The 23,790-nt window shown below is 44.3% G+C and overlaps 3 protein-coding genes across 5 annotated transcripts; 2 read left to right on the top strand and 1 right to left on the bottom strand.

Moving 5' to 3' along the window:
• The first annotated feature begins 28 nt into the window (after nucleotides 1-28).
• On the top strand, nucleotides 29-13,503 carry LRR1 (leucine rich repeat protein 1). Of its 2 annotated transcripts, XM_055289487.2 has the most exons (4): nucleotides 29-448; nucleotides 1,988-2,086; nucleotides 6,998-7,719; nucleotides 12,764-13,503. In XM_055289487.2, exons 1-4 carry the CDS (start codon nucleotides 266-268, stop codon nucleotides 13,002-13,004), a joined length of 1,245 nt encoding a protein of 414 aa, XP_055145462.1. In that variant the 5' UTR covers nucleotides 29-265; the 3' UTR covers nucleotides 13,005-13,503. The 2 variants fall into 2 exon arrangements, with proteins under 2 accessions (XP_055145462.1, XP_055145463.1); XM_055289488.2 differs by lacking the exon at nucleotides 6,998-7,719.
• Nucleotides 13,504-17,811: 4,308 nt separating this feature from the next.
• Nucleotides 17,812-19,810, bottom strand: RPL36AL (ribosomal protein L36a like). Of its 2 annotated transcripts, XM_055289490.2 has the most exons (3): nucleotides 19,668-19,735; nucleotides 18,646-18,711; nucleotides 17,812-18,264 (listed from the first exon to the last, which is right to left on the bottom strand). In XM_055289490.2, the coding sequence occupies exon 3, from the start codon at nucleotides 18,227-18,229 to the stop codon at nucleotides 17,909-17,911; it is 321 nt and encodes a 106-aa protein (XP_055145465.1). In that variant the 5' UTR covers nucleotides 18,230-18,264; nucleotides 18,646-18,711; nucleotides 19,668-19,735; the 3' UTR covers nucleotides 17,812-17,908. The 2 variants fall into 2 exon arrangements, with proteins under 2 accessions (XP_055145465.1, XP_055145464.1); XM_055289489.1 differs by lacking the exon at nucleotides 18,646-18,711 and having other exon boundaries at nucleotides 19,668-19,810.
• An 82-nt stretch (nucleotides 19,811-19,892) lies between these two features.
• On the top strand, nucleotides 19,893-22,411 carry MGAT2 (alpha-1,6-mannosyl-glycoprotein 2-beta-N-acetylglucosaminyltransferase). Its single transcript, XM_055289486.2, has one exon. It carries the CDS (start codon nucleotides 20,353-20,355, stop codon nucleotides 21,694-21,696), a length of 1,344 nt encoding a protein of 447 aa, XP_055145461.1. The 5' UTR covers nucleotides 19,893-20,352; the 3' UTR covers nucleotides 21,697-22,411.
• Nucleotides 22,412-23,790: the final 1,379 nt, after the last annotated feature.

The raw sequence follows: 23,790 nt of genomic DNA, 5'->3' as shown, positions 1-23,790 counted from the left end.
GTTTCCGGGGCGCTAGCCCAGATCTCAGGTGGTCAGTCCCGGTACGCAACCACGGCGAGGACCCGGCACTGCTAAGGGAGATGGGAAGCCGTTTCCCGCGGGCTTCATACAGACACGGTATTAAGACAGCCCGAGTCGCGGACCAGTGCAACAGGCAGGCGGATCAGTGGGCAGCCCGCGTGCGCGAGGACCCCGGTGGCGGCACCGGGTGGCGGGAAGGAGGAAGTTTCAAAGCCAGCTGACCTGGTTGCGGCCGTTGGGCAAGATGAAGCTACACTGTGAGGTGGAGGTGATCAGCCGGCACTTGCCCGCCTTGGGGCTTAGGAACCGGGGCAAGGGCGTCCGAGCCGTGTTGAGCCTCTGTCAGCAGACTTCCAGGAGTCAGCCGCCCGCCCCAGCCTTCCTGCTCATCTCCACCCTGAAGGACAAGCGCGGGACCCGCTATGAGGTGCGTGAAGTGGGCAGGCCCTGTCAGCCTCGCGTTCTCCTCGGAAGCTGAGACGCGGGCCGCCCTCGGTCCTCGTGCGCCCGGCTGCTCCATAGGCGAGAGCCCGCCTTGGGGGTTCCTGAACTCCCAGCCCTGAGACCTACCACCAGCCCGACTCCAGGGTCCTGTACGTCTTCCTACGGACCCCAAAGAAGAAAGCTTTGAGAGTGTACCTTTTCGCTATTTTTTCTCGCCACTTTTATGACTTTGAATTTACGGTGTTGCTATTTAGTAGTGGATGGCAATCCCGCCTGTTTCAAGTTTCTGAAATTTTGCGTGAAACAACTCTAAATGAGGCAGCTGTCCAGCTGGGGATCAGTAAAATAACTGCACTTCTGTTCAGTGAATTCTTTCTCCCACAATATTTTCCCTAGCTTAAAAAAGCAGGTCATAGCATCCTGCACTTGCTTTGTCTTGATATTTGTTATGCTTATAAGTACTTGTTTAATAACTATCTCTCATCAGATTATCGACTCTTTAAGTGTAGTTACCCTGTCAGTCTTATTCATTGCTATGTCCCAAGCCCCTATTAGAGTACCTGGTACATAGTGGGTTCTGAATCAATAGTTGTTGAAATCTAAAGCAGATGCAACAGCAATCATTAATTTTTTTAAAATTTTAAATATGCCATTTATATAGATGATAATCATTAAATTTTTTTGAGCACCCATTGTCAGTCATCGTTCTAGCACTCAGGATAGAATAGCAAAAGAGACAAGATTCCTGCTCTCATGGAGTTTGTATATAACCTACGGGGAGGTGTGCCCACCCCAGGCTAGTGGACTGAAGTTATGAAGGCAAGTAACTGCTATTGGTAACTCTTCCTACAGTTACATAGTTGGAATGGGAGAAGAGGAGCATTCTCTCAAAACATGGTGATCCTGTTCTCAAAGGAGAGTTACTGGACAGACAGCAGTAACATCTACCACCAGCTAGATGAGGAGTATAACTTCCCAACTGCTAAAAAAAAAAAAAAAAACTTTAAAATTTGGCCAGGCGCTGTGGCTCATGCCTGTAATCCCAGCACTTTGGTAGGCCCAGGCAGATGGATCACTTGAGGCCAGGAGTTCTAGACCAGCTTGGCCAACATGATGAAACCCTGTTTCTACTAAAAATACAAAAATTAGCCGGGCATGGTGGCACGCACCTGTAATCCGAGCTACTCAGGAGGCTGAGTCATGGGAATTGCTTGAACCTGGGAAGCGGAGGTTGCAGTGATGGCACCACTTCACTCCAGTCTGGGTGAGAGTGAGTGAGACTCTGTCTCAAAAAAAAAAAAAAAAAAAGTTTTTTTTTTTTTTTGAGGGGTCTCTTTCTGTTGCCCAGCCTGGAGTGCAGTGGCATGATAAAAAGCTTTAAAACTTAAAATGAAAACACTCAGACTCAAGGACTAAAAGCCAGACCAAAGCCTGGCAAAGTAACTGGCACATTCTAGTTGTAATAAATGTTACTGAGTAACAATAATTAGTTTTGTTCTTTTTTTCTACTGGTTTTATGCAGCTAAGGGAGAACATTGAGCAATTCTTCACCAAATTTGTGGATGAGGGGAAAGCCACTGTTCGATTAAAGGAGCCTCCTGTGGATATCTGTCTAAGTAAGGTATGGTATTAAAAACATTAATGATTAATGTTTGGCTGTATTTTCTTTATTTTTTAGAAACAGAGTCTTGTTCTGTCACCCAAGCTGAAGTACAGTGGCACAGTCATAGCTCACTGCAGCCTCGAACACCTAGGCTCAAGCGAGCTTCCTGAATATCTGGGACTACAAGTGTACCTCACCACTCCCGGATAAATTTTTAAAATAACTTTTTGTAGAGACGGAGTCTTGATATGATGTTGCCCAGACTGGCCTCAAACTCCTGGCCTCAAGCGATCCTCCTGCCTCAGCCCCCCAAAGTGTTGGGATTACAAGCATGAGCCACCATACTTGGCCTGGCATGTATTTGCTTGCTTGCTTGCTTTTTTTTGTTTGTTTGTTTTGTTTGTTTTTGTTTTGAGATGGAGTTTTGCTCTTGCTGCCCAGGCTGGAGTGCAGCGGTATGATCTCAGCTCACTGCAACCTCCACCTCCCGGGTTCAAACAATTCTCCCGCCTCAGCCTCCCGAGTAGCTGGGATTACAGACGCCCACCACCATGCGTGGCTGATTTTTTTTTTTTTTGTATCTTTAGTAGAGACAGGTTTTCACCATGTTGACCAGGCTGGTCTTGAACTCCTTGACCTCAGGCGATCCACCCACCTCAGCCTTCCAAAGTGCTGGGATTACAGGCATGAGCCACTGTGCCCGGCCTGGCCTGTATTTTCTTTAAAGAAGGCTGTTTGCACATTCTGATATCCCATATAGCTGAACAGGGACAGACTCTTGCAGGCTTGTTTGAAGGGGCAATGGCACGAGAGGCAGCTTCCCAAATACGCTTGTGTGCCTTCTCAAAGGGCAAAGTCTGCCTCAGTAAGATTCCCAGGATGGGAAGAAAACTGGGTTTGCTTCTGTGCTGAAGATGGAGCCCTAGGGTATTCTTAGACTGGAACTCTATATGGCAACTGCACAGGTCTACATTTTGCCAGCTAAACCACAGGTTACAAATCTAAGTTTGTTGTAATAAAAGAGGAAAAAATTCAATTAGAACCATCTTGTATTTTATTTACTGTAATCATTCTTCTTTCTTTTTTTTTTTTTCTTTTTTTTGAGATGGAGTCTCATTCTGTCACCCAGGTTGGAGTGCAGTGGGAAGAGCTTGGCTCACTGCAACCCACAGGTGGGTGCCACCACTCCTGGTGAATTTTTGTGTACCGCGCCCGGCCCCTACTGTAATCATTCCTTTTCTTTTTTTTTTTTTTTGAGACAGAGTCTCTCCCTGTCACCCAGGCTGGAGTGCAGTGGCGTGATCTCGGCTTACTGCAACCTTCACCTCCCGGGTTCAAGCGATTCTCCTGCCCCAGCCTCCCAGTAGCTGGGATTACAGGCACGTGCCACCATGCGCAGCTGATTTTTTGTATCTTTAGTAGAGACGGATTTCACCATGTTGGCCCAGCTGGTCTCAAACTCCTGACCTCGTGATCCACCCACCTCGACCACCCAAAGTGCTGGGATTATAGGCGTGAGCCACCATGCCCGGACTGTAATCATTCTTATAAAAACATAAACTGAGGCTGGGTGCCATAGCTCACACCTGTAATCCCAGCACTTTGGAAGGCCAAGACTGGTGGATCACTTGATCTCAGGAGTTCAAGACCAGCCTGGGCAACATGGTGAAACCCTGTCTCCACAAAAAAAAAAAATTAGCCAGGCGTGGTTTTCACACCTGTGTTCCCAGCTACTTGGGAGCCTGAGGTGAGAGGATCACTTGAGCCTGGGAGGCGCAGGTTACAATGAGCCAAGATTGCACCACTGCACTCCAACCTGGGCGACAGAGCCAGACCCTGTCTCAAACAAAACAAAACAAAACAAAACAAAAATACCATAAACTGGCTGGGTGCAGTGGCTCACACCTGGGAGGCCAAGGCAGGAGGATCACTTAATCCCACAAGTTAGAAGCTGGAGGCCAGACACGGTGGCTCACACCTATGATCCCAGCACTTTGGGAGCCCTAGGTGGGTGGATTGCTTGAATCCAGGTGTTCAAGATCAGCCTGGGTGACTTGGTGAAACCCCATCTCTACAAAAAAATTAGCCAGGCATGGTGGTGTGCACCTGTAATCTCAGCTACTTGGGAGGCTGAGGTGGAGGGTCACCTGAGCCTGGAAGGTCAAGGCTGCAGTAAACTGTGATTGCAGCCACTGCACTCCATCCTGGTTGATAGAGCAAGACCCTGTCTCAAAAAAAAGTTCAGGGCTTTGGTGAACTATGATTGTGCCACTGTACTCCAGCATGGGTGACAGAGCAAGACCCTTTCTCAAACAAAAAAATATATATATATAAACCATTAGAATTTTAAAACTGGTGGTTTTTTTCTGCCCTCTCCCCTTTTCCTCTTTCCCTTCCTGGTGGGTGGAAACAATGTCTCGTTGTTCAACCTTGCTTTTTTTTTTCTTTTTTTCTTTTTTTTTCTCTGTCACCTAGGCTGGAGTGCAGTGGCACCATCACAGCTCACTGCAGCCTCGACCTTCCAGGCTCAGGTGATCCTTCCTTCTCAGCCTCCCAAGTAACTGGGACTATAGGGGCACAACACCATACCAGGCTAATTTTTTTGTCCTGGTAGAGACAGGGTTTCACCTTGTTGCACAGACTGGTCTCAAACTCCTGGGCTCAAGCGATCTGCCCACGTTGGCCTCCCAAAGTGGTGAAATTACAGGCATGGTCCACCACATCTGGCCCAACTGTGCATTATTCTTAACTCCAAGCAAAGTGCTCTGCAACATTAAAAGTTTGATAGCTAAGGAGTTTGGATTGAATGGAATAATTTTGTCCCATCTCCTCCTTGTGATTTTTCATTTTTTTCTTGACTTGCATCTTATTCTTTCACTAATTCTTCCTTTCTGTCTAAAATCAAGCTGAGATCTTACTGATTTTAAAAAAAGAAAAAAATTTCTAGAAAGACAAGGCTGAATTCATTGTCTCCACTTTTTATCTTTTGACCTTTACTTTTACTGGTTTACTAAAAACACTGTCTCAGAGATCAGTGATCTTTTTACTTGTCTATCACAGTATTATTATTTCTCATTATTTTTGCACTCTGTAGAATTTGACAATGATAATTACCCTTTTCTTAATAAAACTCTTTCTTTTCTTGGTGTCTATGACAGGGCACTATGGTTTACCTTCAGTTTTCTTCGTCACTTCTTTGTCTCCTGCTTCCAGCAACGTTTTTTTCTATCCCCAAAATAAAGGCTTTATTTCAGTCCTCTGCTGTTTTCTGTCATACTTGCCTTCCATTTGATAGTTCAGCTGTTACATGGGTGACTCCCAAGTCTGTGAGCCAGTATGCTTTATTGTACCTAGTTGACCCAGGTCTTCTCCAGACTTTTCCCTACTCTGGTTCATTGTGTACAGTGCTACCAAAATAGCATTTAGCTCTTGTCATGTAACTTTCATACTTAAAATCCCTCCACTTTACGTTGGCATCTGAGCTCATTTGCAATCTGCCCTCATACTATATTTCCAATCTTTTGCTCTACATAGCTTCCATGTTCCAACAAAAATTAGCTTTTTTTTTTTTTTGATATGGAGTTGCTCTGTCGCCCAGGCTGCCATGCAGTAGTGCAATCTTGGCTTACTGCAACCTCTGCCTCCCAGTTTCAAGCAACTCTTCTGCCTCAGCCTGCCAAGCAGCTGGGATTACAGGCGCCTGCCACCATGCCCCGCTAATTTTTATATTTTTAGTAGAGACGGGGTTTCACCATGTTGGCCAAGCTGGCCTCAAACTCCTAACCTCAGGTGATCCACCCACCTCGGCCTCCCAAAGTGCTAGGATTATAGGCGTCAGCCACCAGTCCTGGCCTTTTTTGTTTGTTTGTTTTGTTTTGTTTTGTTTTGAGACCAAGTTTCACTTGTGTCGCCCAGGCTGGAGTGCAGTGGCGCGATCTCGGCTCACTGCTACCTCTGCCTCCCAGGTTCAAGCAATTCTCCTGCCTCAGCTTCCTGAGTAGCTGGGATTACAGGCATGTGCCACATTGCCCGGCTAATTTTTGTATTTTTAGTAGAGAAGGGGTTTCACCATGTTGGCCAGGCTAGTCTGAAACTCCTGACCTCAAGTAATCCGCCTGCCTTGGCCTCCCAATGTTCTGGGATTATAGGCGTGAGTCACTACACCTGGCCTTAAACTCAAATTCTTTTTTTTTTTTTTTTAATTTTTCAGATGGACTCTTGCTCTGTTGCCCAGCCTGGAGTGCAGTGGCACAATCTTGGCTCACTGCAACCTCCGCCTCCTGGGTTCAAGCGATTCTCCTTGCTCAGCCTCCACAGTAGCTGGGATTACAGGCATGCACCACCACACCCAGCTAATTTTTGTATATTTAGTAGAAACGGGGCTTCATCATGTTGGCCAGGCTGGTCTCAAACTCCTGACCTCAAGTGATCCACCTGCCTCGGCCTCCCAAAGTGCTGGATTACAGGCGTGAGCCACTGCGCCCCACCTAAACTCAAATCTTAAGTGGAATATTCAGTCATTTCCTATCTTATTTTATACTCCTATGAGTTCCCTTTTTGTTGTTTTTTGTTTTTTGAGACAGTCTCACTCTGTTGCCCAGGCTGGAGGGCAGTGATATTATCATGGCTTACTGCAGCCTCTACTTCCTAGGCTCAGGTGATCCTCCCACCTCAGCCTCCCAAAGTGTTGGCATGATTTCCCTTTGAACAGTTTTATTTAGAATGTGTCCCTCCATGTAATTTTTTTTCAAAAACTTTTAAACTTGAAATTTAGTCAAAATAAAGTACTAAAAAAAAGTTTTACAGCCAATTTCAATAAATCATTGTATCACATTCATAAGTAATGCTATAGAATTTGTTATGGGAAGAACTAGCATGTATGTATTATCTCCAATGGAATTTATAATTCTACAACTTTTATTTATTCAGGCCAATTCCAGCAGTTTAAAAGGTTTCCTTTCAGCTATGAGACTGGCTCATAGAGGCTGTAATGTTGATACACCAGTTTCAACGCTCACACCAGTGAAGACTTCAGAATTTGAAAACTTTAAAACTAAAATGGTTATCACGTCCAAAAAAGACTATCCTCTAAGTAAGAACTTTCCATATTCCTTGGAACATCTTCAGACTTCTTACTGTGGGCTTGTCCGAGTTGATATGCGTATGCTTTGCTTAAAAAACCTTAGGAAATTAGACTTGAGTCACAACCATATAAAAAAGCTTCCAGCTACAATTGGAGACCTCATACACCTTCAAGAACTTAACCTGAATGACAATCACTTGGAGTCATTTAGTGTAGCCTTGTGTCATTCTACACTCCAGAAGTCACTTCAGAGTTTGGACCTCAGCAAGAACAAAATCAAGGCACTCCCTGTGCAGTTTTGCCAGCTCCAGGAACTTAAGAATTTAAAACTTGACGATAATGAATTGATTCAATTTCCTTGCAAGATAGGACAACTAATAAACCTTCGCTTTTTGTCAGCAGCTCGAAATAAGCTTCCATTTTTGCCTAGTGAATTTAGAAATTTATCCCTTGAATACTTGGATCTTTTTGGAAATACTTTTGAACAACCAAAAGTCCTTCCAGTAATAAAGCTGCAATCACCATTAACTTTATTGGAATCTTCTGCACGAACCATATTACATAATAGGTAAGATTTTAATAGTCATGTAATGTGGTGTCTTTGATAGCATTCTAATATTCTTATCAAACTCAGAGTAATAAAATCTAACATTGCTTACAGTACTATGCACAGTCGGACCCTTTGCTATAATGGTCTTCTTGCTGTTCCTTACCTCTGCTTAGAATGATTTTTCTCCAGGAAGTCTTATCGCTCACTCCCTCACTTCATTCAGTTCTCTGCCCAAGTGTCATCCCAGAAAGGTCTTACCTGTCCATTATATCTAAATTTTATTTCTTACCTCCTTACATTGCTTGATCTTTTTTTTTTTTTTTTTTTTTTTTTTGGTCATAGGATTCATTGCCTATTATATCTTTTTAAACATTTTTTTTGTTTACTGTCAGTTTTCCCCACTAGAATGTAAGATCCATGAGCACATGGATGTTGATTTATTCTCCACTATTTCCCTAGGATCTGAACCATGTATCCCCTGCTCCTAGCATATATTAAGCACTCAATAAGTAGTTAAATGAATGAATGGCATTGTTTCTCAAAGTGTGCTCCCCTGACCAGCAGGATCTGCATTACCTAGGAACTTCTTAGAGATGCAGGTTCTAACATTCCAGACCTACTGAATCAGAAACTGAGAATGGAGTCCAGCTATCTGTGTCTTAGTGAGTCTTCCAGGTGATTTTGATGTACTCTAAAATTAGAGAGTTGGCATAGTGATGAAGGGTGGTCTTTGGAGTCAGACTTGGGTTTGATTCCCGGCTTAACCTTTTTTTTTTTTTTTTTTTTTTGAGACGGAGTCTCACTCTATCACCCAGGCTGGAGTGCAGTGGCGTGATCTCGGCTCACTGCAAGCTCCGCCTCCCAGGTTCACGCCATTCTCATGCCTCAGCCTCCTGAGTAGCTGGGACTACAGGTGCCCACCAACATGCTTGGCTAATTTTTTTTTTTTGTATTTTTAGTAGAGATGGGGTTTCACTGTGTTAGCCAGGATGGTCTCGATCTCCTGACCTCGTGATCCGCCCGTCTCAGCCTCCCAAAGTGCTGGGATTACAGGCTTGAGCCACTGCACCCGGCCTTTTTTTTTTTTTTTTTGAGACAGGGTCTCACTCTGTTGCCCAGGCTGGAGTGCAGTGCTCCAATCTCAGCTCACTGCAACTTCTGCCTCCTGTACTCAAGCAACTCTCCTGCCTCAGCCTCCTGAGTAGCTGGGATTACAGGCTCCCACCACCACGGCTGGCTAGTTTTTTGTATTTTTAGTAGAGATGGGGTTTCACCATGTTGGCCAGGCTGGTTTTGAACTCCTGGCCTCAAGCAATCCACCTGGCTTGGCCTCCCAAAGTGCTAGGATTACAGGCATGAGCCACCATGCTCAGCCATTGTTCAGGCTGCTTTTTATTTTTTGAGACAGTCTCTCTCACTGTTGCCCGGGCTGGAGTGCAATGGCGTGATCTCAGCTCACTGCAATCTCTGCCTCCCGGGTTCAAGCAGTTCTCCTGCCTCGGCCTCCCAAGTAGCTGGGATTACAGGTGCCCACCACCATGGCCGGCTAATTTTTTGTATTTTTAGTAGAGACAGGGTTTCACTATGTTGACCAGGCTGGTCTCAAACTCCTAACCTTGTGATCCACCTGCCTCGGCCTCCCAAAGTGCTGAGATTACAGACATGAGCCACCACGCCAAGCCTGTTCAGGCTTCTTGAACGCATGTGTACCAAAGTATTACTGAGAGCCTATAAAATGGTAGAAAGATCATATTTCAAATAAGAAATTCTTAACTTTTTTAGGGAGGAGGCGCTCTTAAAACTGACCAAAGTTAAGGATCCAGAAAACTGTACACATGAGTACACAGAATTTTGCATAAAAGGAACCTGGCTCCCACTGAAACCCAGTCCAGTCCTCTCTCCTGGCCATCCCCAGTGTAAGAACTCTTAACTCTAAACCAATGGTTCTCAGATGTTACTTCAAATTTAGAATAACCTGAGAAACATTTAAAACATCTGAAGGCCGGGTGCGGTGGCTCACGCCTGTAATCCCAGCACTTTGGGAGATCGAGGCAGGTGGATCACGAGGTCGGGAGTTTGAGACCACCCTGACCAACATGGTGAAACTTCGTCTCTACTAAAAATCCAAAAATTAGCTGGGCATAGTGGCGTGCACCTGTAATCCCAGCTACTCAGGAGGCTGAGGCAGGAGAATCACTTGAACCCAGGAGGCAGAGGTTGCAGTGAGCCAAGATGGCACCACTGCACTCCAGCTTGGGAGTGCAGATTGAGACTCCGTCTCAATCAATCAATCAGTTAATTAAATAAAATCACCAGAGGTGATACTGATGATTCAGGTTAAATCCACTGATTTGAGGGAACTCCAAATGGTATCTTTTGGCAGTGAGGTACACCTGAGGCTATTGTTTCTCTAAGACATACATAAAAGAAATTGTAAGAATTATAAGGCTGGGCGCAATGGCTCACGCCTGTAATCCCAGCACTTTGGGAGGTCGAGGTGGGTGGATCGCTTGAGGCCAGGAGTTTGAGACCAGCGGGGCTAATATGGTGAAACCCTGTCTCCACTAAAAATACACAAATTAACCGGGTGTCGTGGCGGGCACCTGTAGTCTCAGCTACTGGGGAGGCTGAGGCAGGAGAATTGCTTGAACCCGGGAGGTGGAGGTTGTAGTGAGCCGAGATCGTAGCACCTCACTCCAGCCTGGGCTGCAGAGTAAGACTGCGTCTCAAAAAAAAAAAAAAAAAAAAAAGAGAAAGAAATTGTATATTGTGTTTATTCAAATTTGAAAATTATGTCCAAATGAGAAATGTTATAGTTTTGATTTGAAAAGACTATAACAAGTTTGGCTAAATGATCAGGTAAAAACATGCTGAAGTCCAACTCAAAAAAGTACAAAGTTGGAAGGAAAAAAATAGATGATCAAAATATGATATAATTGGCAAGGCACAATTTGGCAGAATAGTAATTTATTAGTGCTGAATGATTTCGCATTATAGCATTTATATTGCTTTTTAAATCTTACCCCTATTAATATAGCTTTCTTGTAAGATGACCGAACCTTTGTTGAAGTGTAATTTTGCATGTTTTAAGCTCCCTTGTTTTAAAAAGTATATAGATTTAAAGCTGTGACACCAATACCTATTATCTAGCTGTTGATAAATGGCTCTAACTACTGGTTACAAGCATACAGTTATGATCTATTAGGAAAATATGTGGGAATTTAAGTTATGTCAGATAGAAAATACAGTTTTTAACTGTTATCTGTTTCCTCAATCTAGAACCATCTATCCTGAAAGAGATTAATGTAAACATGTGGGAGACACTCCCTGGCAGAGTTTTTTAAAAAATGGTTACTTAAGCAACATATTAATAAGTCTTTTTATGAAAAATTTAAAAATTGCAAATAGGGCCATCCTAGCTCCTGTACCAAAGGTAACCGCTGTTTTTTTATTTGAAATGTGTATCTTTTCAGACTTTTCTGATAGGGTTTTAAACTCTCATTTTAAGTTATAAGACTAGGCTTGTTTATTTGTTGAAAAATATCTGATCACCTATTATGTGCCAGCCTAAGCTAGAGACTAGAGAAACAACAAAGAACAAGACACTGTGTGGGAGGCAAAGTGGCTGGAGGAGCATGGTTGTGTTTAGCGGGGAGGTTTGGGCAGTGGGCAGGCAGTCTCAAGACTGTCTTTTAGTGTCTTGTAGATGATTTAAAAACTTGACCTCAAGGCCCAGCGCAGTGGCTCTTGCCTGTAATCTCAGCACTTTGGGAGGCCGAGGTGGGCGGATCACTTGAGGTCAGGAGTTCAAGACCAGCCTGGCCAACATGGTTAACCCCCGTCTCTACTAAAAATGTGAAAATTAGCCAGGCCGGATGCGGTGGCTCAAGCCTGTAATCCCAGCACTTTGGGAGGCCAAGGCGGTGATCGAGACCATCCTGGCTAACATGGTGAAACCCTGCCTCTACTAAAAATACAAAAAATTAGCCAGGCATGGTGGCAGGCACCTGTAGTCCCAGCTGCTCAGGAGACTGAGGCAGGAGAATGGCATGAACTCGGGAGGCGGAGCTTGCAGTGAGCCGAGATTGTGCCACTGCACTCCAGCCTGGGAGACAGAGCGAGACTTCATCTCAAAAAATAAATAAATAAATAAATAATAAAAATTAGCCAGGAATGTTGGCGTGTGCCTGTAATCCCAGCTACTTGGGAGGCTGAGGCAGGAGAATCGCTTGTACCCTGGAGGGGGAGGTTGCAGTAAGCCGAGATTGCACCACTGCACTCCAGTCTGGGCAACAGAGCGAGACTCCATCTCAAAAAAAAAAAAAAGTTTGGGCCAGGCTCGGTGGCTCACACCTGTAAGCCTAGCGCTTTTGGAGGCTGAGGCAGGCGGATCACGTGAAGTCAGGAGTTCGAGACCAGCCTGGCCAACATGGTGAAACCTCATCTCTACTAAAAATACAATACAAAAAAAAATTAGCTGGGCGTGGTGGTAGGCGCCTGTAATCCCAGCTACTTAGGAGGCTGAAGCAGAAGAATTGCTTGAACCCAGGAGGCAGAGATTGCAGTAAGAGCGCGCGCCACTGCACTCTAGCCTGGGTGTCAAAGCGAGACTCTGTCTCAAAAAATAAAAATCAAAAGTTTGACTTGGGCACCATTGAAGGGTTTTAAGTGTGAGAATGAAATGCCTTAAGCAAGGTAAGGTTAGCCTTACTTGCCCAGCCACTAAAGTAAAACTCATGTCCCAAGTAACATGTATTTTAAACTTGTCTTACAGAGTTTAAATTTCCCTTTTGAACAATTGATCCCTGGAAGAGCCTATTTAAAGGACAGGTGACTTTTTCATTCTATTTAGGGAGTTATGCTATTAAGTGGTTGTGCTGGAAGATATTTTATGGTGTGGTATCTGAAGTTTACAATATGTCATATGTTGTATTTTAGTATATTTTAAATATACTAATCACTTAATAATTTTATTTTTCATTGTTACAATTCCGTGTCCTAATAATTCATGTCCTGAATCTAGTAACATGTTATAAAATATTTTTATCATTCTTTCCAATAGGATTCCATATGGCTCTCATATCATTCCATTCCATCTCTGCCAAGATTTGGATACCGCAAAAATTTGTGTTTGTGGAAGATTCTGTCTGAACTCTTTCATTCAAGGAACTACTACCATGAATCTGCATTCTGTTGCCCACACTGTGGTCTTAGTAGATAATATGGGTGGTACTGAAGCACCTATTATCTCTTATTTCTGTTCTCTAGGCTGTTATGTAAATTCCTCTGATATGTTAAAGTAATGAGTGAGACCTGAAAAAGAAATTTCAATAACAGATCAGTTTGGGGTGCATGTATGATTTAGCAGCATCAAATTGGAGTAAGGGATGATTTCTGTATACTTGCTGGAGAGGAGGAATGTGTATAGTTACTCATTTAAATGACTCCAGGCCGGGCGCGGTGGCTCACGCTTGTAATCCCAGCACTTTGGGAGGCCGAGGCGGGCGGATCACGAGGTAAGGAGATCGAGACCACGGTGAAACCCCGTCTCTACTAAAAATACAAAAAAATTAGCCGGGCGTGGTGGCGGGCGCCTGTAGTCCCAGCTACTCGGAGAGGCTGAGGCAGGAGAATGGCGCGAACCCGGGAGGCGGAGCTTGCAGTGAGCCGAGATTGCGCCACTGCACTCCAGCCTGGGCGACAGAGCGAGACTCCGTCTCAAAAAAAATAAAAAAATAAAAAAAATAAATAAATAAAAAATAAATGACTCCAAAACTTTTATTAAAACCAATTTTAATTTTACTGTGGTGTTAACTTTTTTTTAATTTATTGCACTTGTGTTTATTTCACCCTAAAGTTATCTTTTAATGTTAAACATATTGATCCCAGTTACTCTGTTCATAAGAATTTTATCAACTTTCTTCTTGCATTTCAGTTAAACACATCTGAGTTTCTGTACACAGAAAATATCTGTTGGAGAACTAATATGTCCTAAATTATAGTGAAAATTTGTTTATTATGAAATTATATGTAAGTTTTTAAGCATACCACTTTTTGTGTTTTTCAGATACATTATTCTACATGTGGAATTTACATTTACCAAGCAAAAAGTAGGAATTGTTTCAGGAAAGTCTTTAGGTTTTATAATTTTTTAAAATGTTCCCATAGTAATTGTTGTGATTTCTTTTTTTGTTTTTGTTTTTCTGAGATGGAGTCTCTCTCTGTCTCCCAGGCTGGAGTGCAGTGGCGTGATCTCGGCTCACCGCAACCTCTGCCTCAGCCACCTGAGTAGCTGGGGTTGCAGGCGCACGCTACCATACCCAGCTAATTTTTTGTATTTTTCAGTAGAGACGGTGTTTCACCATGTTGGCCAGGCTGGTCTCGAACTCCTGACCTCAAATGATCCCCCCATCTGGGCATCCCAGAGTGCTGGGATTACAGGCTTGAGTCACCATGCCTTGGGATTGGGTGGGATGGGAAAGGGAACAGAAAATTGCTATTTTTTTTTTTTTTTTTTTTTGAGACAGAGTCTCACTCTGTCACCCAGGCTGGAGTGCAATGGCATGGTCTTGGCTCACTGCAACCTCCGTCTCCCAGGTTCAAGCAATTCTCCTGCCTCAGCCTCCCAAGTAGCTGGGACTATAGGTGTGTGCCACCACACCCGGCTAATTTTTTTGTATTTTTAGTAGAGACAGGGTTTCACTATGATGGCCAGGCTGGTCTCAAACTCCTGACCTCATTATATGCCTGCCTTGGCCTCCCAAAGTGCTGGGATTACAGGAGTGAGCCACCATGCCCGGCCAAAAATTGCTACTTTTTGCTGATTACATTTTGTATTATTAGGGTGGGTTTTTAAATTATTTTTGTCACATAATATGACAAAAATGTATTAGTGACAAAATGTTTAATACATTATTTTTGTCATGTTAAATGACAAAATGTTTAATGTTTTTAATTTTAAAAGTAGTGGCAATACACCAGCTAAATGGTGATTTGGGCCCGGTGCAGTGGCTCACGCCTGTAATCCCAACACTTCAAGAAGTCGAGGCGGGCATATTGCCCGAGCCCAGGAGTTCAAGACCAGCCTGGGCACGAAGACAAAATCCTATCTCTACAAAAAATGCAAAACTTAGCATTGTGGTCTACGCCTGTAGTCCTGGCTACTCTGGAGGCTGAAGTGGGAGGATCACTTCAGCCTGGGAGATTGCAGTGAGCCAAGATTATGCCACTGCACACCATCCTGGGTGACAGATGGAGACCCTGTCTCAAAAAAAGGGCATAATGGAAAAATAACCAACTTGAAAAACTCATGGAAAATAGAACCAGTATTAACTTTTTCATTCTGTTCATTCCCACTGACCTACCTCAAGTCAGCCTCTCCACCAGAACATTGCAATAACCTCAGCCTGGTGTTTGTGAACAAAGGAAAGAATAAAAGTTACTGGAGAAAAGCCCTCTCCAGTGTTAATGTAATTGCTGTTTTGGGCTTGTTAGCAGGGTCTCTGTAAGATTATTTCTTACAAAATAATTACTGCCTTTGTTTTCCTAAAATGTTTATTTGGGTCATTTTTTTTTTTGCTTTTTTGGAAATTCAGATACTCCTGAGTAGATGCAGTTTTTTTTGTTTTTTGAGATGGAGTCTTGCTCTGTCACCCAGGCTGGAGTGCAATGGCGTGGTCTCGGCTCACTGCAACCTCCGCTCTGCCTCCCGAGTTCAAGTGATTCTCCTGTGTCAGCCTCCCTAGTAGCTGGGATTATAGGCATGTGCCACCATGCCTGGCTAATTTTTGTGTTTTTAGTAGAGACAAGGTTTCATTATGTTGACCAGGCCGGTCTCAAACTCCTGACCTCGTGATCCGCCCTCCTCAGCCTCCCAAAGTGCTGGGATTACAGGCATGAGCCACCACGCCTGGCCATCTGATTTTTGTATAGTGGAGACAGTGTTTCACCATGTTGGTTAGGCTGATTTCAAACTCCTGACCTCAAGCGATCCGCCCACCTCAGCCTCACAAACTGCTGGGATTACAGGCATGACCCACTGCTCCCAGCCATTCCAGGTGTTTTATAAGCAGCATTTAATCTTTAAAAATCACCCTATGAGAGAAGTACTATGAACCCAAATGAGATTTTAAGCCCAGGCTACTGTATTCTAGTTAATTCACTTTTGGTCTTTAAAACCAAGAATTCCCTAAGTAAAATTTTAGGATTTTCTAAACTCATAGGTTGGTGAGGGATTGTCCATAAATATTACAAAATAGATGCATTAAAACATTCTTTAAAAAGTGATGGTAGGGGCCGGGCGCGGTGGCTCACACCTGTAATCCCAGCACTTTGGGAGGCCGAGGCGGGCAGATCACCTGAGGTCAGGAGTTTGAGACCAGCCTGACCAACATTTGGTGAAACCCCCGTCTCTACTAAAAATAAAAATAAAAATTAGCCGGGCGTGGTGGTGCGTGCCTGTAATCCCGGCTACTCAGAAGGCTGAGGCAGGAGAATTGCTTGAACTTGGAGGCAGAGGTTGCAGTGAGCCGAGATCGCACCACTGCACTCCAGCCTGCGCGACAGAGTGAGACTCTGTCCCCCCCCCCCAAAAAAAAGTGATGGTAGGCCAGGTGAGGTGGCTCAGGCCTGTAATCCCAACACTTTAGGCTGAAATGGGTAGATAACCTTTGAGCCCAGGAATTTGAGACCAGCCTGAGACACAAGGCAAAACTCCGTCTCTATAAAAAATACAAAAATTAGCCAAGCATAGTGCTGCATGCCTGTAGTCCCAGCTACCAGGAAGGCTGAGGTGAGAGGATAGCTTGAGCCTAGGAGGCCAAAGCTGCAGTGAGCTGAGTATGCCACTGCACTCCAGTCTGGGCAACAGAGCAAGAACACTGTCTCCAAAAAAAGGAAAAAGTGATGGTGATTATTTAAAAATAAAGTTGTATACATGATTTTTACATTTTTTTTTTACAATCAAATGCAGCTATAATAATTATTGGGATTATGTGCAAACCATCTGTTACTCCTACACACCCTAGCCCTTTGCATTGCTCTATTCAGTCATTCCCATGTATCTTAGTCAACTTAAATTCATATACAAAAGGCAGAATTTGTCCTCTTATAACCCCTACCTTTTCCCAGTTTTTCATTTGATACTGAACTTTTCTTGCCTTTCATAATTACAAGGCTCAACTTTTTTTCATTGTGAATTTCAACCTCTTTGTTTTCAGTCATAAATCCTAAACCTTCCCAACTGTCAAGAAGTTCTGGCCAAGCACAGTAGCACACTGTAATCCCAACACTTTGGGAGGCTGAGATGGAAGAATTGCTTGAGCCCAGGAGTTGAGACCAGCCTAGGCCAACATAGTGAGACTCGATCTTTTTTTTAAAAAAAAAAAACAGAAAATTAGCCAGGCAAATTCGCCAGGCATAGTGGTGCCCAACTACTCCAAGGCTAAGGCAGGACCTATAGAGCCTGAGAGGCCACAGTAAGCCATGAATGTGCCACTGCACTCCAGTGTGGGTGACAGTGACAGATTGTCTCAAAAAAAAAAAAAAAAATTTGAGTACCTCCCAGAGTGTTCTAAGAGGTTCAAAAAACAAAGTTTATACCATCTTGGACTTTCACTAGATTGAGAACTTTAGTTTGAAGTCAATTTTGAACTATCCTTTTATATTCAAGGCCACAGTCTGTAACAGTACTGTCCAAAAGAACTTTCTGCAGTGGAAATGTTTTACATCTGTGTTGTCCAATAAACTAGCCACATGTGGCTGTTGAGTACTAAATCTGACTAGTGTAACAGGAAACACATTACCTGGCCAGTGGCCCCTACTAGGCAGAATATTTGCAGTCAGCTCTTACTATCCCCCAACTTCCATCCTTTGCCCAACCCAGCCTGCTATACACAAGCCTAGCATATCTTGTTTCTTCTCTTGCAAAATCTTAAAGATCCTTCTAAGCTGCTCAATGTTTATGAATTCATTCAACATTGGAAATTGACCAGAAAACAAAAAGTAGTAAAGTAGTATTTTCCCTTCATATATATATAAACTTGTTAGTAAACTTTGAGGTGGGACTACACTAAACATGGAATTCTATTTATAAGTAAAAACCACAAAAGGTTTGCGTAAGAATATCACTGTATTTATTTTCCCTCAGGTAATTTTTCTATGGCTTCACCATTTTCTCTTCAAAATTAGAAGAAAAATATCTCAAAGTTTAGAACTGGATCACTTGGCCCTTCCTCTTCTTATCTCCTCCCAGTTCAAAATGCTTGCACCTCTTAATGGCCAGCATTCTTTTGGATCTGCAGTTAGGCTCAACACATTCCAGCCTTAGCACAATCTTCTTTGTGGTCTTAGCCTTCTTCCGGAAAATTGGCTTTGTCTGCCCACCATAGCCACTCTGCTTCCGATCATAGCGCCTCCTTCCCTGGGCATACAAAGAATCCTTGCCCTTCTTATACTGTGTCACTTTGTGAGGCTGATGCTTGCCACACTTCTTACAGAAGGTTCTCCGGGTTTTAGGTACGTTGACCATCTTTGCACAGGGCTGTTTTGTCTATATGATGAAAACTGTAGTAAAATATTTAAAATAAGATAGCAGACATTAAACATTCCGAAAAGTGAAAGTGCTAAACAAACATATACAGGAAAACCGTATACATAAATGAGTAATATAAAAATCCACCACGTACTCATTTTCCACATGAATAAACGCACATACAAGTACATACCTTTTTGAAACACTTCGTTTAAATTACTGGAAGACTAATTTGTCGACCTAAAGAACTGAGGCAAGGCCGGGCACGGTGGCTCATGCTTGTAATCCCAGCACTTTGGGAGGCCGAGAAGGGCGGATCACCTGAGGTCGGGAGTTCGAGACCAGCCTGACCAACATGGAGAAACCCCATCTCTACTAAAAATACAAAATTAGCCTGGTGTGGTGGTGCATACCTGTAAGGAGAATCGCTTGGGCGGCGGAGGTTGCCGTGAGCCGAGATCGCACCATTGCACTCCAGCCTGGGCAACAAGAACGAAATTCAGTCTCAAAAAAAAAAAAAAAAAAAAAAGAACTGAGGCAAAATTCATATAAGTAGTGTTTATTTGGGCCAAGTTTGAGGATTGCAACCCAGAGCACAGATTCAAAATGCCCTGAATAGCAGCAGTTGCAAGTGGGTTTTTAGAGGAAAAAACGGCAGTTCCTAAATTGTTTACCAAGAATTTACATTAAAATAACACACGCGATTGATTGGCTATACATCATTCTTTTTATGACAAATTCCAGGAACGCGGACAGAATGGGTGAAGCAGCTAGTCAGGAATAAAATGCTGGGGGAGGCGTCTAAAGTCCCATACCGCTGTCTCTCTGGGCCCAGCAAATTTTGCACATCTCAAATAACTCACAATGCTCCGAGCCATTTTTCTTTTCTCATATAGAACAAGACTCACGAAAACCGACAGCAGCAGCTTTAGGAGGCCCAATACAGTCAGTTTTCTGTACGAAATGGGTTTAATTTATTGTGACTGCCCCAAAAGAAAAGCGCGGTTCATCTAATTTTCTTCCGCAGAAAAGAAAGTTAAGGACCAGAGTTTGACTCCCTTCCCCCCACACATCCTCCTCCATTTTCCAGCTCTAGAGAATGGCTGGGGCAGTGCGCGACGTTGTAGCTACGGTTACGACCCGCCCCGTTCCTTCTCCGAGAACCACATCAGCGTGGTATCACTTTTACCCGCCGAAGCACAGTCACCCGTCAGCAGCCTCCAGGGCTGACGTGTCCTTAGCAAGCCGGCGCGCCTCGCGATCCTACAGCCGCCATGCCTGAGACCTTTTCCTGAAGGGAGAAGCCTGCTCTCGAACTAAGGCCGGCAAGGGCCGTGGGTCTCGCCTTCCCTTTCCTAAGAAGGCCTAGTCCTACCCAGGATTCTGAGCAAGGGAGGCTCCTATTGGAACCGCTACAGCCTCGTTCTTAGCTTACCGAGAAACAGCGTCCGACACCCTCGCCTTTCGCAGCTCTAGCCTAACAGGAAAAGGAAGAAAGAGGCGGAAGTGGGAACTACACCTGAGCGACAGTACTGCGAACCAATAGGCAGCCGGCCACGGCGGCCAGGCGCCTTCAGTTGCGTCTGGAAAGCACCAACCAACGGTCTAAGGGGCGGGCCGGAGGGGTGTGGGCCGGAGGGCCGCGGTGTGCCGCGGGCTAGTTGCGGGTTGTCATAACGGTCCCCGTCGGAGTCGGGGGAGGCCGCTTCGCTCGGTCCTGGCCTCTGTAACGATGAGAGCGCAGAGGACGCAGGGCCGCTGGAGGCGCAGGTAACGAAGCTAGGGTGCGGTGGGACCGCGGCTGGGCTTCTTCCGGGACCTGTGGTGCTGAATGGAGAGGATGGAGATGTAGCCGAGCCGCGGCTCCTAGCGGCGGCGCTGATGCTGGAGCTGTAGCTGCCAGGCGAGGATGTGTGGAGCGCAGGCGGCGCGGGGTAGCTGAGAGGTCTCGGGCCCCTGGACCCCCGGGGCCCGGGATGAGTTAGCGAGGGCAGCCGCGGGGGCCAGTTCCGACCGTGACAGGCCAAGGCGACGGCCGCCGCCCGCCCGCCCCTTCCGTGCAGAAGCAGCTACTCCTTTCCGCGCCCGGCCGCCCGCCCGCGCTCCCGGCCCTGGAGACCATGAGGTTCCGCATCTACAAACGGAAGGTGCTAATCCTGACGCTTGTGGTGGCCGCCTGCGGCTTCGTCCTCTGGAGCAGCAGTGGGCGACAAAGGAAGAACGAGGCCCTTGCGCCGCCGTTGCTGGACGCCGAACCCGCGCGGGGTGCCGGCGGCCGTGGCGGGGACCACCCCTCTGTGGCTGTGGGCATCCGCAGGGTCTCCAACGAGTCGGCGGCTCCCCTGGTCCCGGCGGCCCCCCAGCCCGAGGCGGACAACCTGACGCTGCGGTACCGGTCCCTGGTGTACCAGCTGAACTTTGATCAGACGCTGAGGAATGTAGATAAGGCTGGCACCTGGGCCCCCCGGGAGCTGGTGCTGGTGGTCCAGGTGCATAACCGGCCCGAATACCTCAGACTGCTGCTGGACTCACTTCGAAAAGCCCAAGGAATTGACAACGTCCTCGTCATCTTTAGCCATGACTTCTGGTCGACCGAGATCAATCAGCTGATCGCCGGGGTGAATTTCTGTCCGGTTCTGCAGGTGTTCTTTCCTTTCAGCATTCAGTTGTACCCTAACGAGTTTCCAGGCAGTGACCCTAGAGATTGTCCCAGAGACCTGCCGAAGAATGCCGCTTTGAAATTGGGGTGCATCAATGCTGAGTATCCCGACTCCTTCGGCCATTATAGAGAGGCCAAATTCTCCCAGACCAAACATCACTGGTGGTGGAAGCTGCATTTTGTGTGGGAAAGAGTAAAAATTCTTCGAGATTATGCTGGCCTTATACTTTTCCTAGAAGAGGATCACTACTTAGCCCCAGACTTTTACCATGTCTTCAAAAAGATGTGGAAACTGAAGCAGCAAGAGTGCCCTGAATGTGATGTTCTCTCCCTGGGGACCTATACTGCCAGTCGCAGTTTCTATGGCATGGCTGACAAGGTAGATGTGAAAACTTGGAAATCCACAGAGCACAATATGGGTCTAGCCTTGACCCGGAATGCCTATCAGAAGCTGATCGAGTGCACAGACACTTTCTGTACTTATGATGATTATAACTGGGACTGGACTCTTCAATACTTGACTGTATCTTGTCTTCCAAAATTCTGGAAAGTGCTGGTTCCTCAAGTTCCTAGGATTTTTCATGCTGGAGACTGTGGTATGCATCACAAGAAAACCTGTAGACCATCCACTCAGAGTGCCCAAATTGAGTCACTCTTAAATAATAACAAACAATACATGTTTCCAGAAACTCTAACTATCAGTGAGAAGTTTACTATGGTAGCCATTTCCCCACCTAGAAAAAATGGAGGGTGGGGAGATATTAGGGACCATGAACTCTGTAAAAGTTATAGAAGACTGCAGTGAAAATCACAATTACAAAAGCAAAAGTGACAGTCTTCTATTTTTGATATTTGTCCAAACAGGACATACAATTGAATAAAAGAGTTTAGGAACTGGTTTCTGCTTTAATACAAAAACAAAATCTTGTAAAAGGTGTCCAAATACATAGTAATCTTTTCCAGTTATATCTGATTAAGATTTAAAACTGAAGGTTTCATTTTAGGAGTAGGGTTTTAAAGCTCAATCTGTATCTGCTAAAACTGATTATTGTTGATTGAGAGAAGAGGGGAAGTTTTATTTAAATTGCATCTATTAATCTTTTTATCTGAAAGTTTGTACGCTTTTCCACTTTCAAAACCTATTTTAAGTACAGCAAAATTTATTTAAAACTGTCATAGCAGTAAAAAGTATTACGATGAAATTGTTAGGGTATTAATGGAACAAACCCAGTTTCACTCTCTTGACACACTTATTAGAAAGGGATTGCTTCACGGGTTTAATAATTAAAAAGTTATGTTCGTTAAACACCCTGTCAGAACAGTCATTTTCAGTATTAGATTCCTGTACTATTGTGTTTTGAGTGTGTTTTGGAACCTTCACAGAACACACTTTCTTTTGGAATGTATTTGATTAATAAGAAAGTTTAAACATCGTTTTCACCTCAATGTAGAAATACAGTGGTTTTGTTTTTTTTTTCTTTTAGTGCTGACAAAATAAAATACTCATTTTTGCATAAAAAGATTCCTAATCCTTTTGCAGAATAAGTTTTGTTTACTCTTTATACCAAAATTCAGTGAAGGCATTCTACAAGTTTTGAGTTAGCATTACATTTTAGTATTTACTATTGCTACATTGTATAATTGAGTTTGAAATAAAACCCAGTTTATGACAATGCATTCCCTGTGCAATAAACTGGCTTTCAAATTACCCAGGCATTGAAAATGAACGATAAAAAGTTGCTGTGTAAGGGAAATACAGCCTGAATTGTTTTTGAAAGCCAGAAATGATACAAAGTTCAGTCATGCCAAAGTGAAATACTTTCTAGTGCCAGCTTTAATTTAAATCATACTTTTTAAAAGGACAGATACAGAAAATTATAGGAAACAGGCTTAAATTTTGCTCCATATTTAATGTAGACGTTTATGGAAGTTTCCCTTAATTTGTAATTGCATTCAACCAAAAATTTCTCATAAAAGACTAATTTCTGTGTAAAGATATTAGGGGCCGGGTGTGGTGGCTCATGTCTGTAATCCCAGCACTCTGGGAGGTTGAGGCAGGCAGATTGCTTGAACTCAGGAGTTTGAGACCAGCCTGGGCGAAAACCCATCTCTACCAAAAATACAAAAAAATTAGCCGAGTGTAGTGGTGCATCTGTAGTCCCAGCTACTTGAGAGGCTGAGGTGGGAGGATCCTTTGAGTCTCGGAGGCAGAGGTTGCAGTGAGCCTAGAGCATGCCACTGCACTCCAGCCTGAGCAACAGAGCAAGGCTCCATCTCAAGAAAAAAAAAAAAAGTTATAACTATTAAGTGGCAGTCTCAAAATTATTGCATCAATTTAAGATTCATAGTAGTTTAAGAGCACATATGCTTATCTAAGGTGAGGCAAATAGTTCTCTTGCTTTACGAGCTACCTTTAGACTTACCCTCACAGCCCAATCTGGTGCAAGATTTTGTCTGGGGGTTATAAATAAGGGTGAATCGGGAGGCTTTGTACCTATTTCTGGTACTCTGACCTGACATCACTAGTTCAAAGAACTAAAAAATTAGGTTATTTCCAGGACTCAGCTAAGAAGGCCAGAGTCTGAAGTAGTAGCTGTTTTTGAAACAAGTAGATCAGCTCCTGGCTTTGGGGTTAGTGATTAGATCAACAGATATTTCCCTTTCTGCATTTCCTTCCTTTCATTTTCTTTGGCTGCCCTAAAATTTTTTGTAAGAAAAAAACCTGTTAGGATCTTCTCTTTGCCTCACATTTTAGGTGTTATAAAGGAAATCGATTATGCAGGAGGCTGAAATGAGAGGATCACTTGAGCCTAGGAGTTTGAATCCAGTCTGGACAACATAGCAAGACCCATCTCTTAAAAAAAAAAGTGATTGGCTGGGCACGGTGGCTCACGCTTGT

The sequence above is a fragment of the Symphalangus syndactylus genome, chromosome 8 (assembly GCF_028878055.3).
Source record: "Symphalangus syndactylus isolate Jambi chromosome 8, NHGRI_mSymSyn1-v2.1_pri, whole genome shotgun sequence".
NCBI lineage: Eukaryota > Metazoa > Chordata > Mammalia > Primates > Hylobatidae > Symphalangus > Symphalangus syndactylus.
The sequence above is the reverse complement of the archived record's forward strand: the minus strand, read 5'-3'. Positions and strand labels throughout refer to the sequence as shown.

Bases quoted from the DNA above. Each gene is read 5' to 3' on its own strand.
- MGAT2 (XM_055289486.2), top strand. From the start codon at position 20,353: ATGAGGTTCCGCATCTACAAACGGAAGGTGCTAATCCTGACGCTTGTG.
- RPL36AL (XM_055289489.1), bottom strand. From the start codon at position 18,229: ATGGTCAACGTACCTAAAACCCGGAGAACCTTCTGTAAGAAGTGTGGC.
- LRR1 (XM_055289487.2), top strand. From the start codon at position 266: ATGAAGCTACACTGTGAGGTGGAGGTGATCAGCCGGCACTTGCCCGCC. The intron at 2,087-6,997 runs GTATGGTATTAA...TTATTTATTCAG, and splicing joins TGGATATCTGTCTAAGTAAG to GCCAATTCCAGCAGTTTAAA. The intron at 7,720-12,763 runs GTAAGATTTTAA...TCTTTCCAATAG, and splicing joins CGAACCATATTACATAATAG to GATTCCATATGGCTCTCATA.